The 17,283-nt window shown below is 43.5% G+C and overlaps 1 protein-coding gene across 11 annotated transcripts in view; it reads right to left on the bottom strand.

Annotated features, from left to right (window-relative positions):
- RAPGEF2 (Rap guanine nucleotide exchange factor 2) overlaps positions 1-17,283 on the bottom strand; it is a 273,080-nt gene that overhangs the window by 170,827 nt on the left and 84,970 nt on the right. For all 11 annotated transcript variants that reach the window (XM_045163133.1, XM_045163134.1, XM_045163135.1 and 8 more), the window contains exon 3: positions 10,879-10,935. In XM_045163133.1, the coding sequence (XP_045019068.1) occupies positions 10,879-10,935 (57 nt within the window). The remainder of the gene's footprint in view (positions 1-10,878; positions 10,936-17,283) is intronic.

Below are 17,283 nucleotides of genomic sequence, written 5' to 3'. Positions count from 1 at the left end.
TTTTAAAAAGAAATGAAGAGAAAGAAATTACTTAGCAGTAACAGCATCCAACTTGTCTACACTTAGAGGGGAAGCAAAATGAATCTGAGATCTCCCTTGCAGACATATGTGGCAACGCAGCTGGCTAACAGAAGACTGACTTGTAGAATAATAATTACAAGCCTAACAGGAACAAATGGCCAGGAGTAAAAAATACTACACGTCAGTCACTGTGGATACAACTAATTTTACTCACCAATGTCACTTATATTTTTCCCAGTTGTTTAATGTTTTAAAATTATGAGCTCAGGAGTCCCATCAAGGATTACTGAAATGGTAAAAGCTGAATCTCGGAGTAACTGACCATTTACAAATAACTTTAGTGTTACATCACCAGTAACAGGTAGAAAAGAGACACCTAGAGATTACAGAGGCCCCTCTGATCACCAAAATGGACACTCAGAGAAGACCTAAAAGTTTTAGACAGAGCTAAGAACTCCAGCAGACAAAGATTTGATTCCAACACCTCCCATCCTACACCCAACAAGATGAAAGCCACAAAGCCCAGGGTATGATAAGGCCCTCAGCAGAGCTTCTGTTTTGATTCTGTCAACAGAGAGAAAATGAATCAAGCCAAACAAAACAAGCAAGCAAAATATAAACAGGACATCATAAAACGACCGATCCGCCATGCCGTGTGATCAGACAGAAACACCCTAAAAAGCCATCACGACTGACCAGTCTAGGTGCCCACACCTCCTGGGCTAAACCAGAAGGGCAGGTGCAGCCTTGGAATGTGTAACCTGGTCCCACTCTTCCCACCTCACTTCCCTCTGCTCCTCAGCACAAACCCCCTTCCTAGATGGTATCTCCCTACCTTCTAAGTCACCCTGCGCCCCAAAGGAATGGCTCTAACACCACTTCTTCAATAAGGTCTTCTCACTGATTCCCACACTCCAAAATACTTATCCCATCTAATTCATTCTGTTTCATGCTTTTCTCGATCCACTTCTCATCCCTGAGCAACCTAGGTGGCTCCCTTCACCTGCATGGAAGCCCCCTGCAGGCAGGGCCAGGAGATGCAGCTTGTGGGAACAGGTCAGGATCTTGGCAGCATCTGCTCAGGGAACCGAGATCAAGCCCCAACAACCAGCACCTAAAAGCAGCAGTCTGATGCCCTGCAAAGAGCAAAGGTTTGGAACACACATTCTGTCACACCAGCCATGTGATCCTGGTGACGTCAGCTCCTGAGGCTCTGATTCCTCAACTGTGAAATGGGGATATTAGTCCTTCACAACGTCACTCTGATTTAATGACACAATACATACCAAGCACCCTGCATAGCAGGGACACAGAACACTGGTCTCTTCCTCTCTCTCACAACCACCTCTGAAAGGGTCACCTACACCTTTCCTCTCTGCTCTCAACCCCAACAAGTCCTGGGCTTCAGACTGCATGCCACTCACCAACCTACACCATTTCCTTCCCCTATGCCTCAGGGCCTTCGAACAAACCTGCTCTTCCAGCTCCTAAAGGGTATCTTTAGCCTAGTAAACTCCTTACTCATCCTTTGAATTCCAAGTTAACGACCACTTCCTCTGAGAAACATTTTAGTACCTTCCAAATAAAGTGAGTCACTCTGCTGGGTTCCCAGCCACTTTGGACTTGTCCACAAGAAGCAGAGTATCATCATCTCAGAAGTCTTTCCTCTACTCTTCAGTAACTCCACGGACACATTAGATGATGCTCAACTTGCACTCAGATATTTTATTAATAAGTTAATTAATAGTTGAATAGACACTAACTCTGGAGAAGGAAATGGCAACCCACTCCAGTGTTCTTGCCTGGAGAATCCCAGGGACGGGGGAGCCTGGTAGGCTGCCGTCTATGGGGTCACACAGAGTCAGGCACGACTGAAGTGACATAGCAGCAGCAGACACTAACTCAGGTGAGGTGTTAAAGTGTCTGAAAGTCAAAGCCATGCGTTTCAATTTACCAGGAATTAGAAAAATGAAGTGAGGGTTAAAAAACGTCCTTGACAATAACCTAGATGTCCACAGGGTGGCAGTGTCTCCCCATGAAAGGGCTTTGTGAGCAGCTGTGTTGTCCCAGGTTCCCCTTTAGGAAGCTGAATACAGGGACCTAGCACAAGTTGATGGAGGCGGGGGAGTGGGGTGAGGAGGGGTAAGGATAATAAGCTAATAACTCAAAAGAAAAGAGAATAAGTCAGAAACAGAATTATCAAAGGGCAAAAAAGTAATTGGAGAGAAGCCACTTAATTCAGTTGCTAATACAATACGAAAATTTAAGTGAAGCCCAAGTGGCCAAAAGACTTCAAAAAGGGTAGGAGGGATGGGGTGAGGAAGGGGCTTCAGGCAAGGGCACTCCTGTCCTTGTGGACACAGAGCTTCACACCCACCCCTGCCAGCCACAAACTGACATCTGGTCTGTGTGTGTGTGTATTTGGAGAGAGGGGATGTCAACCAACAGAAACTAGAGGAATGGTCCCCATGCAAAAAACACCATCGGGATGAGAATTTAGTGCCCAAGGAGTGCATCGGGTCTACAGGAAGGGTGTCCCTCGGGAGCAGGTCAAGGGCAGCGCAGCACAGGCAGGAGGGACCGGAGTGGAGGATGCCCTATGGGGCTGTATGGGACGACAGCCACTGAGCATCAGGACACACAGATGCACAGAGGCGGCCACCACACAGGAGCACGGTGGGTGATACGGCCAGAAACCTCCAGGGCCGGTGGAGAGGGCGCCCACTCAGGAAGGGGCAGGGACACGCAGCCACGTGGACCCACAAGATCAGGTTTGGGTTTAGAAAGGAGGCTGCACTGAATTATGCACACCACCCGGACGCAGCCCCAGCTGCACACAGCAGCCCCCGGCATCTGGGAGCAGTGTTACCTCCCAGGCCTACTGGCTTCATTCAGTGGGAACTAAAATGAAGACCATCCAAATTCCACCAAGTAAGTGGAGCCCACAAGCAAGGAACTCAGAGGGCCGGCCACCAGAGACCACGACTAGGAAAATACTTGTTTCTTTTCCTACAGCTGCTGTCCTGGTAACATCATCCAGTCGAAGGATAAAACAGAAAACAGAAAGTCTTCCTGAATTTCTTCCTCTGCACAACCCACCACCACATCCTGTGGGGTCCTCTCCAAAGCCCCTGCTGAAGTCTGACATCTTATTCTAACCCCCTTTCCCCTCCGACACACACACACGGTCACTAGTCTCTTCTGACCGGTGCAGACGTGTACTCTCATGTATACAATTATACCAAAAAACAGAGCAGGACTAACTCTGCCTTCTGACACCAGATGACCCTGTACCTTCTCACGGGAGCCCAGCAGCGAGTTCAGACCAGAGGTTCTCAGTAGGGACATGACCAGACCCAGGGGACAGAACCTCATCCAGCTCTTCCACCACTAACAGCCACCACGATAGAATCGAGGAGGATTTCTCATGAACGAAGTGTTCCAGGGCTTAAAATTGTAGCCCTGACAATCGCCACCTTCCAACATGCAGATTCGTAAGAACTGTGCTCTTTTTCACAAATGTATTACTGTCACTTCTGCTACTGGATTTACCAAAAAGTTTAATAAAATTTTTTGTTGCTCCCTGATGGGACTCGAAGCTTTATGCTCCAAGACAAAATATATATGATACATTTTTGTGCAGCCAATGGCAGAGAGTAAGCTCACTAGAAAAGTTAAAGGAGCTGGGCAGTGTGCGACCCTGACAACACCAGATCACCATCCAAAGAAAGCCAAAGCACACACATCAGCCATACTCAGGCATCAAGTGTAGGACACGTGACAGAAAGAGTCCTCTACCAAGGGTTAACACACACATTCCTGACGTAAAGAACAGCAATACTGTTCTATAAAATTATATACTTCATAATATTTAATTATATACAAGCACATAACCACAAATTTCCACACTTATGAAAACACATATTACAAGCAGAGGTTTTTTGTTCCATTTCCTAAAAGTTCCAAATCATAAGAAGCTACTTCACTTTTATCACTAAAAACTCTGAAGGAAAAACAGCATCATTATAACATTAAGTTTTTCAGAAAATCCTTAATTTCCTCTCAACAAACTATTGTGGCTTAAATCCAACAAATAGGATAAATCAGTAAAATCAGTAAGAACTCTGATAACTGATGGAAATATTGAGGCTATTTCAGCTAAATACTTTGAAAATATTTTATTTTGAATATATTAAAGTATTTTGAAAATATTTTTATTTTTTAAAAATCAGTATTTTGAAAATGGGGGGGAATACGTGGACATAATTTTTTTTAACCAGGGTAATTCACTAAACCAGCAAAGGGAATGATATAAACAACTAAAGAACTAGTAAAGCCAAAGATTCTATAGACTCAACATATAGTCATTCTTAACTTTATAAAATTCATTTTAAAAACAAAATGAAGGCGTGAGGTCTTAAGTGTCATGAAGTTACTCAATGAACTTTTTCTGAATTAAATAAAAAACATCGATGCAGATTACAATTTATGACCATCCATTCATCAGTGATTCAGCTATATTGAGGGCAGATGGCTAAACCCAAGGACTTCGGGGACAATTTCTCAAATTTAACAGAGCAGCCAAAAATTCTTCTGAAAAACACCAGTGGGTCATGAAATTCACACATCTGCGTCTTTCAGTTACACACTACAGTTTCATTTTCAGGGTAAACCTGCTCCTCACCTACAGAAAAGTGGCACCAGAAATTCTAACTTGCAGCTGTCCAGAAACAAACCCACACCGAACCTGCCCACCCCACTGCCAAGGTCAGGGTTGACACGTACTGCCAGCTCACAGCACTGTGGCCGCACTGATCAGAAAGCACAGGAAGGGAACCTCGTTTGCTGACTACATGCAACTTTAAACAGCTGAATTTAAGAAGAGTTCAGGTTTTTACTCACTAAGTAGTTTCATAGAAAATCAATACAAAGGACTTAACACTTAACCCTAACCCTAAACATGCATGCTGTTTTACCTGAAAGACCATAAAGAAGGTCTTTCTCAGCTGATCTAGCAAAGGAATAACTCCTTTCAAGTAAATGCAAAAAAATAACAACGAGAACAGACAAGATGCAAATGTCTGTGCTGGGCAACACAAGTGTAAATCTAACCCAATGTAGTTTCTGCTCTGATGGAGTTCACCAACTAAATACATTTTTAAATGATTTATTTTACTGCTCTTTGATTCATCACAAAAATAAAACATTTTCAAAGATTAAAAGTAAATATAAAATATTCTATTTTTTAAAGTATTGTTGCTGCTGCTAAGTCGCTTCAGTCAGACTCTCCGCAACCCCATGGACTGCAGACTACGAGGCTCCTTCATCCATGGGATTTTCCAGGCAAGAGTACTGGAGTAGGCTGCCATCGCCTTCTCCGAAAAGTACTGCTGAGAAACCTTAAACTATCACCATATGTACATGAAACAATCTTAAGTAAATCTATTTGTGGGTAGGCATGTATCCATGAGTATTTGAATTTTCATACTTACACACAGCACATGTGTACATCACAACATACCAAGCTCACAGTTGAGCATCTTTATCCTATGAGTCTGGGCAAGGAACCAGAGGTGGGGGTGGTGGGGGAAGCAACAGCGCAAAGCCATAGCTCCTCCTCCAGGGGGAGGAGGGACCAGGGGAGAGGAGGACCAACACCACAGGGAAGGGGCAGCTCCTCCTCCATGGGAGGGAGATATGGGGGGAGAGGAGCAACACCACAGGGAAGGGGCAGCTCCTCCTCCAGGGAAAAGGGGATCTGGGGGGAGAGGACCAACACTACAGAGAAGGGGTAGCTCCTCCTCCAGGAGAGGGAGATCTGGGGGAGAGGAGCAACACCACAGGGAAGGGGCAGCTCCTCCTCCAGGGGAGGGAGATCTGGGGGAGAGGAGCAACACCATAGGGAAGGGGCAGCTCCTCCTCCAGGGGAGGGAGATCTGGGGGAGAGGAACAACACCACAGGGAAGGAGCAGCTCCTCCTCCAGGGGAGGGAGATCTGGGGGAGAGGAGCAACACCACAGGGAAGGGGCAGCTCCTCAAGGGAAAAGAGGATCTCTGGGGGGAGGAGCAACACCACAGGGAAGGGGCAGCTCCTCCTTCCGGGGGAAGAGGGCCAACACCACTTCTTCCAGGGGGAGGAACCAGGGGAAAGGGTGACCAACACCATGGGGAAGGGCAGCTCCTCCTCCAGAGGGAGGAGGGGACAGAGGTTCAGGCAGATATGAGCATAAAATGGCCACTGGAATAGGAAGGGAATGTAGAGGGGACAGGGAAATGTGACATCTGGACTCAGGCTACTGTGGAAACCAGAAACCGCATCACAGACTGTAAAGACTGCTAGGTCCTGGGAGAGGGGCAGCTGGGCCAAAGTTCTGCAAGATGTAGATTTAGATGAAATTACCTTAGAAGATGCCATTGATCTTAATCTAGCTTTTTCTAATAAAGGAACCATTTCCTCTTCTGCAATAAAGGGAGATAATCCCATATCTAAGTGCTATGAAAACTTTTGGAAAGCAAAGCACCCATTCCAACACGTGTGGATCGTGGGCATGCAATACAGTTACCCAAGTTTATAGAGTGTCTGTGTGTGCTTTAAATTTAAGAAAACAAAACACATTTTGATGGTTCAATTTCTTATCCAAAGGTTTTTTTTTAGCACTTCACTAGATACTAAACCAAAATGGTGAGGATGGCTGGCCATTAAAGAAAAAGAGAATGGACACATGTATTTAGCTCCTTTCTTAAATTCTCTGAAGTCCCTCAGGTACGAAATGTATACTGTTCCACTCAGCACTTCCAAGCCAGCAAAACAACCATATACTCAATCACAAATGAAAGGAAGGGAGAATTTACCTGATGTTTCTGTCCACTGTGTAAAGCTCAACTAACGATACCTAACTTTCTAGGATAACAAACATTAGACCCTAAATGGGCAAGTCTACACTTTAAAAATTCCATTTCATCAGAATTGCAACTCTCCCCTGAATCGCAGTACAACTTAAAATGGCATTCTGCCACACTGCTTATGTTAAAATAACACCAGGGGAATTACTGATAGAACACTGTTGTCGTAATTCCTTCCTAAACAAAGCTTCAAGCAGCTAAAACAATGGGGAACAAAATCTAAACAATGAGAACAGTGGATGGAGTGAGGACGCTGCCCACCGCTGGCATTTCTGACTGCGCGTGCCTGCTCTGTGTTCTCCACACAGGGCCCTGCATATCAGCCTCACACTGGCACCAAAGCGGGGACCCTGTGATCACTGTTCCCATTTGACAGATGAGAACAGCGAGGCACAGAGGTGGATTAAAAGAGTACTAGATTTACCTGGTGAAAGTATGATAATTATAGTCTTCGAAGTCACCAGCACACAAACATAATAAGGAAAACAAATACTCATCTCTTGGTTATAAAACCAAATTCTGAAAGTCTCTGGTATTTCGACTACACTGCATTCTCCAAGCTCAAGCAGACAAGTCAGTCCCCCCATGAGGTAAAAACAAGAGGTCCCTAGAAAAGTGGTGGTATTATTAAATCATCACAGGAGTTTTACACACCCCAAATACAGATGTTCTTTCATTTTTAAACCTGCGCCTACACCAAATGCTCAGAGCAGACAAGCCTGTTCACGGATCATCATCCTTCACGCGAGGTAGGCCAAAGCCTGGGAGTGTGACCGGGTGAATCTACACTCAGTCTCTGAACTTTTGGTCTTATGAAATCATGACCCACAGACTCTTCACTGCTTACATTGCCACCTGATACTAATTCATCGAAAGGAACAATTAACATAATCAGCTCAGGCTGCAAACTCCAGCCCAAATGCAGTCAATGTAGGATGTTCCAAGTCATGGCTGTGTGTGATCAGCAGAGCTCACGGCCTAAACTGACTCTATTAAAAAAAAAAAAAAAAGTATATTTAAAACACTGTAATCTACCTTCCATTTAAATGGATAATAAATAATAACTGTTAGGAAGCCAGGCCAATGCGGGCAGAAGGGCTGGTGAGTTGCAGGGGCCGCCCTTGCCCCTTGGCAAGGCGCCCTCCACCCCTTGGAGAGATGCATTCCTCACCCACATTCACAGGACACCATCTTCTATGGAGGCATGAAGGGGGTGGGGATGCTGCTGCGTAGGGGGACAGCTGAGGCTGCAGAGTCACTAGGTCTGGGGGGGCTGAGTCCAGACCCCAGGTTGAGCTGTGCTCTCGGGGCAGCTTTCTGTTCTCTCCAAGCCTCAGGGCCTTCCCATGTATAACAGCGGTGATGAAAAGATCCACCAGGGCGGCTGCAAGGAGGAAGTAAACTAATACACACAAGGCTTGGATTCACGTATGTGGGATGGACAGAGGGCTTGTTACACATTTGCTGTTATCTCATCATCAACACGGCCCAGATCATGTTTCAGGGGGAAAGGACAAACCAATAGAAAGCTGACACTGACTGCCACTGGACTGTTGAAACAAATTAATAATACTCATCAGAGATCATCAACCCTAACATACGTACACCCATTCCACAGGTAGCTTTTAATTGCTCCTAAAAGAGAACTAATAGTCTAAATTATTTACATCTTGATTCCTTCAAGGATAAATTTATTAAGGGCATTTACCCCCAGTGTGAGTTTTCTCATTACCAATTACATCTGGTTATTTTTTACTCTACTTTATTGGATGTATGTACGGCCTTTGAAGCCTAAAGATGGATGTAGACAGCCAAGAACCATCCTGCATCAGATCCACCCGTGTCTTCTTCTAAAATCCATCCGTGGGATTTCCTTGGTGGGGTCCAGTGGTTAAGAATCTGCCTTCCAATGCAGGGGACTCGGGTTCGAGCTAAGATTCCACATGCCTCAGGCAACTAAGCCTGTGCATCTCAACCTCTGAGCCTGAGCACCACAATGGAGACCCAGTGCAGCCAAAATTAAGAAGAAAAAATCCACCCCTGACTGTCCCGTGTCTGCTGTCTTTGCCCCAGATCAAGCATCATCATCTCAGATTCTGGCAGTGGCCGCCTGACAGATCTCCCTGCCAGTCCACTCAATCCAACGCTCCCCCTGGGCTTTCAGGCAGACACAGAGCCTATTTTTGGGGGAATGAGTGGGGCTGGAAGGCCTCTGGTCACATCATTTTGCTGCTTGAAAATCAGCCACTTACCTGCAGATTAAAAGACACTTAAGAAAGATACCAACCAATAAACAAACTGTACCCAAAAAATTTAATTTTCATGATATGAAAGAATGTTTTGAGGTTTGATGATAATACTGTGGCTAAGCTTTTTTTTTTTTTCTTGAGTCTATCTTTTAAAGATAAAAACACATATCAAAACAACTTTGGGTGAATTGATATGTCTGGATTTCCTTCAAAATAATCTGCTGGAGGTGGAGTAAGAGATAAAGCACTGTTGGTGATCAGTGGACAGTGTGGCATGATGAATCCATGGGGGTCTGTTTTATTACCATGTCACTAATACTGTGACCATCTGTGATTTTCCATAATAAAATGTAATTGAGAAGGAAGAGCACTCATTTCCAGTTGCCTAAAGAAGCAAGGATGACTTTTCTAACAATATGTTCACAAGCAAATGTGACTGTGACCTACCTCTTCTCTTGACCCCACAACACCCCAGGCCACTCGCACTATACTTGCCACACTGTTCAAAATGTGAGGCCAGGCCCTTCCCCTCTCTGTGCCCCTGTATACATGGTGTCTCCTGCCGAGAAAGTCTCTCGAGACGCCAGACACACTAGGAGACAGAGTACAAAGGGCCACTTCTCCCAGACCCTCCCCTGCACCCCTTCTGTGCAAACCTATAGGCATTCTGGTTGGTTAGTTTTTGTTGTTGCTGTTTTCCATTTTTTTCTGTTTGTACTTCTACCAAAAGATTCATGTCTCCTTAAGCGCAGATGCTGTATCTTATTTATTTCAATAAAGATTCCTTATAATATGCATGAAAAGTAGTAATTATTTAGTAAGTGACTTGAAAAACAGGAAGAAAAGTCAACAAAACAACCATCACTCATGGCAAACATTATCAGCAGAATTATATGTCTAGTAGATCAGAACTTTGGCAACCCACTCCAGTGTTCTTGCCTGGAGAATCTCAGGGACGGGGAAGCCTGGTGGGCTGCCGTCTATGGGGTTGCACAGAGTCGGACACGATTGAAGTGACTTAGCAGATCAGAACTTACACATCCTTAATACACTAATAATTATCTACTGAGTACTTATCACATTCTTTAAGAAACTAGTTGCCATTGTTTCAAGGAGTGTGTCACACGCCTTAAAAAGAATATCAATATGATTTAAGGAAGAAACTAAGCCCAGAGAGACACGGGCAGTTCATTTTCGTACTGGTGGTCCAATGGTTAGGACTCTATGGTTTCACCACGAGGGCCCAGGTTCAATAGCTGGTTGGGGAACTAAGATCCCAAATGCCACAGAGTGCAGTCAAAAAAAAAAAAAACAAGCCAAAATATGGCATTTATGCTATCATTACCTCTCATCTGCTGTGATGGTGGGAATATATGCATTTTGTTCTTTTGGAAAGACTCCAGTCCAGACTATTTCTCATTTCATAGCGATAAAAGTCAAAATACTCCATAATGTCAAATACCATCTCTGAACTACATGAGAGACACATAAATGCATATGCAGACTTATCAGCAAAAGGCTGCAAACTTCTACTTTATGACCGGAAACAGCTGAAATGCTTCCCATTGCTACAATATGCAATAAAAGTTAATGCAAAATTAAGTAACGCTGACTTGACAAGGTGTCCCTAGTAATTCTCTGATACTCTAAGTGCATCATTTAGCTGCCATATCACGCACGGTGCAAAGAAAAAGGAGACACCTACTAGTACAAAACCTCATTGGCTTCATGTCTTTCGTATCTCACAGTTTCACACATCAACCTGTAAAACAAAAAATAAAGACATGAGTTCACCATTTGTCATTAAAACACACACTAATAGTTTTAAATTATAAATGAGACATTATGTAGAAAATTAAGATTATTTCTATGATTGTCACAACCATGTATTGGCCTCAATGTAAGTATTTATGGTACCTAGGTTAACAAAATAAAATGAAATCTGGTAAAGAAACGCTTGAAAAAAAACATTTTGTTAGATGTCAGCTTCACCAGGTTCATTTCATAGAGAACAAAATTGTATGTGTTTTATACTTTGCAAAGGACATGTGGACAAATTAATGTTCTCCAAGGTAAATAGAAAATGAAAAGGAAGCTGAAAACCAGAAAGGAAACCTATTAATTTATAAAGTGATAACGTCATCCACACTTTAACACTGATGTTACTTAACAGTATGGAATTTCAGACAAAAGTAGGCTTTCATTAAAGTCATTATTTTTATGACTAAAATGACTAAGCACATGCTTTATAACTTAAAGATTTGTTATTTCAGCTGATTCATCTCTGAAGAAAAAATTATGAAAATTATGGAAAACATGAATGTTTAAATATTCAAAATTACCTCAAGAACAGCATCTTCAAAAAACATCTTATTATATTAAGCCTGAGTAAAATGTCCCAAAAGTACAGAAATGCAAAAGAGAAAATGACTATTCCTTCTTAAGGAGAAACTAAGAAGGAATAATAAGGACTGGCTATAGAAGTGATTACTTCAAGAGCATCTGCACTTTGCTCACTGGGGCTACCAACGAAACACCGGGATCAACACACACAGATGTGTTCCCTGTCTGCAAACTCCAAACCATGCCACTCACTCTTGATTTTTTTTTTTTCACTTGAAAACACCTCACCTGACTTCTCTTTTGCCTTGCTCTTCCTGCGACCACCCGAAACATTCACTGAAATCCGGGAGGCAACATGGGTCCTTGAACACACATTAAACACAGAGTTTTAAGGGACTGAATCACACGAATTCTTCCCAGGAAGAATGAGACTTAAGTCATGGGTCTAAAAATACCAGGTCTTAAATTATATAACAGGCTCTGCCCTGTTTCCTGTCGCATCCTCTCCGAGATCTCAGTCCTGCTACAGTGCCTCCTGTGCTCCTGCACGCTCATCTCCTCTCTCCCCATCAGCCGTTTCTCCCTCTTTCCTGAATGGCTTCCTTTGATATATAAATACACCTTACGTCCATCGCCCATACAGAGGGAGGGGACACTCTTGAACCCACAGCCCCTGCAGCTACTATCCACGCTCTGCTTTTCCCATGATGGAAATTCTCTTTTTAGAGTTGTCTACATAAATAAACTGTCTCCATTCTCTCATCCTCCTCTCCCACTCCCCAATCACTAGGTCCTAGAAACCCAAAAAAAAAAAAAACCTCTAAGAACTACCAGCATCCTCTCTGGTATCTCAGTCTTTTCTGACCTTGTATCAATTCCACTTCTCAGTAGCATGTGATGACTCTCTTTTCTTTACAGCATTATCTTCTCTAAGTCTCCTGGTTTTCCTCTTATTCAATTCAGTTCAGTCGCTCAGTTGTGTCGGACTCTTTGCGACCCCATGGACTGCACCATGCCAGGCCTCCCTGCCCATCACCAACTCCCAGAGTTTACTCAAATTCATGTCCATTGAGTCGGTGATGCCATCCAGCCATCTCATCCTCCGTCATCCCCTTCTCCTCCCGCCCTCAATCCTTCCCAGCATCAAGGTCTTTTCAAATGAGTCAGTTCTTCGCATCAGGTAGTCCAAGTATTGGAGTTTCAGCTTCAGCATCAGTCCTTCCAATGAATATTCAGGACTGATTTCCTTTAGGATGCGCTGGTTGGATCTCCTTGCAGTCCAAGGAACTCTCAAGAGTCTTCTCCAACACCACAGTTCAAAAGCATCAATTCTTCGGTGCTCAGCTTTCTTTATAGTCCAACTCTCACAGCCATACATGACTACTGGAAAAACCATTGCTTTGAAACTTGATGGACCTTTGTTGGCAAAGTAATGTCTCTGCTTTTTAAGTCAACTTTTTCACTCTCCTCTTTCACTTTCATCAAGAGGTTCTTTAGTTCTTCTTTGCTTTCTGTCATAAGGGTGGTGTCATCTGCATATCTGAGGTTATTGATATTTCCGCAGCAATCTTGATTCCAGCTTGTGCTTCATCCAGCCCAGTGTTTCTCATGATGTACTCTGCATAGAAGTTCAATACGCAGGGTGACACTATACAGCCTTGACATACTCCTTTCCCAATTTGGGACCAGTACGTTGTTCCATGTCCAGTTCCAACTGTTACCTCCTGACCTGCATACAGATTTCTCAAGAGGCAGGTCAGGTGGTCTGGTATTTCTGCCTTTAAGAATTTTCCACAGTTTGTTGTGATCCACAGAGTTAAAGGCTTTGGCATAGTCAATAAAGCAGATGTTTTTCTGAAACTCTCTTGCTTTTTAGATGACCTGATGGATGTTGGCAATTTGATCTCTGGTTCCTCTGCCTTTCCTAAATCCAGCTTGAATATCTGAAAGTTCACAGTTCACATACTGTTGAAGCCTTGCTTGGAGAATTTTGACCATTACTAGCATGTGAGATGAGTGCAACTGTGTGGTAGTTTGAACATTCTTTGGCATTGCCTTTCTTTGGGACTGGAATGAAAACTGACCTTTTCCAGTCCTGTGGCCCCTGCTGAGTTTTCCAAATTTGCTGGCATATTGAGTGCAGCACTTTCATAGCATCATCTTTCAGGATTTGAAACAGCTCAACTGGAATTCCATCACCTCCACTAGCTTTTTTTTTTTTTTTTAGTATATATTTGTTTATTTTAATTCGAGGCTAATTACTTTACAATTTTTGTATTGGTTTTGCCTCCACTAGCTTTGTCTGTAGTGATGCTTCCTAAGGCCCGCTTGACTTTGCATTCCAGGATGTCTGGCTCTAGGTGAGTGATCACACATTGTGATTAATCTAGGTCATGAAGATTTTTTGTACAGTTCTTCTGTGTATTCTTGTCACTACTTCTTAATGTCTTCTGCTTCTGTTAGGCCCATACCATTTCTGTCCTTTATTGAGCCCATCTTTGCCTGAAATGCTCCCCTGGTATCTCTAATTTTCTTGAAGAGATCTCTAGTCTTTCCCATTCTATTGTTTTCCTCTATTTCTTACTAACCATTTTTTCTGACTCCTTTGGACTCCCTGCCCCTGCCCATTCCTCTACCTGACTTATTTTTTTTGGCCACATCATGGGGTTTGTGGGATCTTAGTTTCCTGACCAGGGACTGAACCCAGACCCTCTGCAGTAACAGTGCAGAGTCCTAACCACTTGACCACCAGGGAAGTCCCTACTTGACTTCTAAATGGCCCACCTCCAGGGGCTGTCAGTCCTCTTCTCCTCTGCACCATGTAACCTCATCCAGTCTGTGATTTTTAACGTCATCCATAACCTGATGGCTTCCAAAGCCACACCCCACACCTAAGCCCTCACTGTGATACCCACTCTTCTAAATGCCTACTTGGTGTAATAGCCATTTCATCTTCAAAACATCCGAAAAGATCTTAAATTTCTACCCCACAAATCTGCTTTTCCCCAGTCAGAACCCAACTGTTTAGGCCAAAAATTTTGGCATCATCATCCTTGACTCCTCTCTTTTGTTCACAGCCCGTCTTTCCACCAGTTCCTGTTTCAAAAAGACATCCTCCCAGGCTGACCACGTTCACCACCCACCTGTGAAAACCTGGTATCAGTCATCGTGTTCACATGCTCAGTCGCTCAGTCTCGTCTGACTCTGTGGCCCCATGGACTATAGCCTGCCAGGCTCCTATGTCTATGGAATTATCAAGGCAAGAACACTGGAGTGGGTTGCCGTTTACTCCTCCAATGGATCTTCCCAACCCAGGAATAGGACTCAAGTTTCCTGCAGGTCCAGCACTGGCAGGTGGATTCTTTACTGCTGACCCACCTGGGAAACCCGTCTAAGCCATCATCCCACCATTATCTCCTACAGGACTACAGAGGCAGCGTCTGCTTCTATTCTGCACACCTGCTGCCTGTTCTCCTGACATGCAGTCACAGCACCTCACACCTGCTCTTCATCTCCTCTGCCTTCAGGAGAAAATCCAAGCCCCTGTCCTTGAATACACAGCCCTGCACTGTTGACTGCACTGAGCATCCCAACCTACATTTACCTTCCCACGGCTCCTGCCTGCTCCCACCCAGAGCATCAGGACCCATCAGCACCGTGGGGATCTCTGAGCAGCTGAGCTGACACAAATGTTCCCTCTTTTCTACCACAAAGTAAGAGCAGCCCAACATGCTAACATCTGAATGAAACAACAATGGTCTACACCCCTAAATCCTGTCTGCCCCACTAGGAACATAAGCTCCATGGCAGCAGGGGTCTGGTCAACTTTACTGTGGCATCTCCACGGCCAACCTGATTTCCAGCACATAGCAGGCATGCAGGTGACAACCGCTGACTGCACAAATCAGCCTAACCAGCACCAAGAGAAGATCAGGGCAAAATCATCTCTAGACAATGCTGTAAATACATGGGAAAAGTACCAAATATTTTTTTTCTTAAATGCTGTTAACAGAATGTTTGATCTTCCCCAAATTCCTAAAGAATATACTAGCCACATTTTAATTGTCCCTTAATGTCTAAGATTGCCTGTGTAATAATAATTATGCTCATCCATAATGCTGAAGAATGTATACATGGACACACACACATATACTATATACAACTATATATATACAGTTTTATTTTAGATATAGATATAGATATAGATATAGATATAGATATAGATATACACACACACACACACATATTTCCCCTCCCCAGCAATCTCTTGTTTCCAACACTGAATGACCGCAGTTACTCTGCTTTTTAAAGATATTTTGGCCTCAACTCCCAACTGGAGCTTCCTCCTCCCCTTTGCAAATATGCTGCTTCTAATCCATATGGATTAAGGGAGTGAACATTAGAAAAATGACACTGTGTGGAAAGACATCCAGGTTTTGAGTGAAGCTCTGAAACCTTCAGATTGTGTGCAGATTGTGTGCAGATTGTGTGCGACCTCACAGCGACACAGCCAACTGACCGCACGTGACAGAGTGCTCAGGATCCACGCACTGGATGGCCCACAGCGCACCAAGCGGGGCTCCCAAAGAGGAAAGCCTCCCCACCTGCCCCCAAATACCAGGGTCCTGCCGCCCAGTACTGAGGAAACAGACTTGGAAAATCTTACGAGCTGCTCTTTTTTGTTGTTTTCCTAAATTTGGAAAACTACATTACATGGAAGTCTTAACTGCTCTCTGTTAATCCCACAGGGAAAACTTTATTTATAAAATTCAAAGGAAGTAACATCTAAATAAGATGTATTTTTCCCAGAAATAGTGGTTACTATAAAGCAGTTTATCCAAGTCATTGAGTTTATCTGTACCTCTTTTCTTGCTATTATTCATTTTGGTATTCCAATCTTGTTCTTAAAAAGGACTTAGTTTCAGCTGATGTTTTTCATAAATATGAGAAACAAACTACTTTTCAACATAAGCAGAACAAGATAAACATCCTAAAGGTGTCTCCTTGTAAGTTCATGCCAACAAAGTTGAATGATCTCCAAAATGGACTTTTTAAGGTGCAAATACACTAAACTATACTGTTGAAGTAATCAGTTATTTCCAGCCAAAATTTACTTTTGAAACAGCAGGAAATTCATGGTTCTGAAGCAGGTTAAGGGGTGTATGGGGCTTTATTATATTACCTCTCCTTTTTTAATCTTGAAAATCTTCATAAGATGTATTAAAATTTTCCTTTTTTTATTGCATAGAATTACTATTACCTTAAATAATTTTATGACCACATATACTACAAACACACATTATATAATCAATATAATCTAATTATCAAAATATTACCCATGTGCAGTTTTATATGCATATGGCAAAGTGACATTTGCATTTGTATATTAATCAATTTGCATTTGCAGGTTAACTGCACTCAGTAAAACAGATAATTGGCACTATAGGCTTTTCCTAGGATGCTGCTGCTGCTGCTAAGCCGCTTCAGTCGTGTCCGACTCTGTGCGACCCCCTAGAGGGCAGCCCCTCAGGCTTCTCCATCCCTGGGATTCTCCAGGCAAGAACACTGAAGTGGGTTGCTATTTCCTTCTCCAATGCATGAAAATGATATATGAAAGTGAAGTCGCTCAGTCGTGTCCGACTCTCAGCGACCCCATGGACTGCAGCCTACCAGGCTTCTCCATCCATGAATTTTCCAGGCAAGAGCACTGGAGTGGGTTGCCACTGCCTTCTCCTTTCCTAGGATAGCTGCCATCAAAATTCATAAA

Source organism: Bubalus bubalis, chromosome 17, assembly GCF_019923935.1.
Source record: "Bubalus bubalis isolate 160015118507 breed Murrah chromosome 17, NDDB_SH_1, whole genome shotgun sequence".
Lineage (NCBI taxonomy): Eukaryota > Metazoa > Chordata > Mammalia > Artiodactyla > Bovidae > Bubalus > Bubalus bubalis.
The sequence above is the reverse complement of the archived record's forward strand: the minus strand, read 5'-3'. Positions and strand labels throughout refer to the sequence as shown.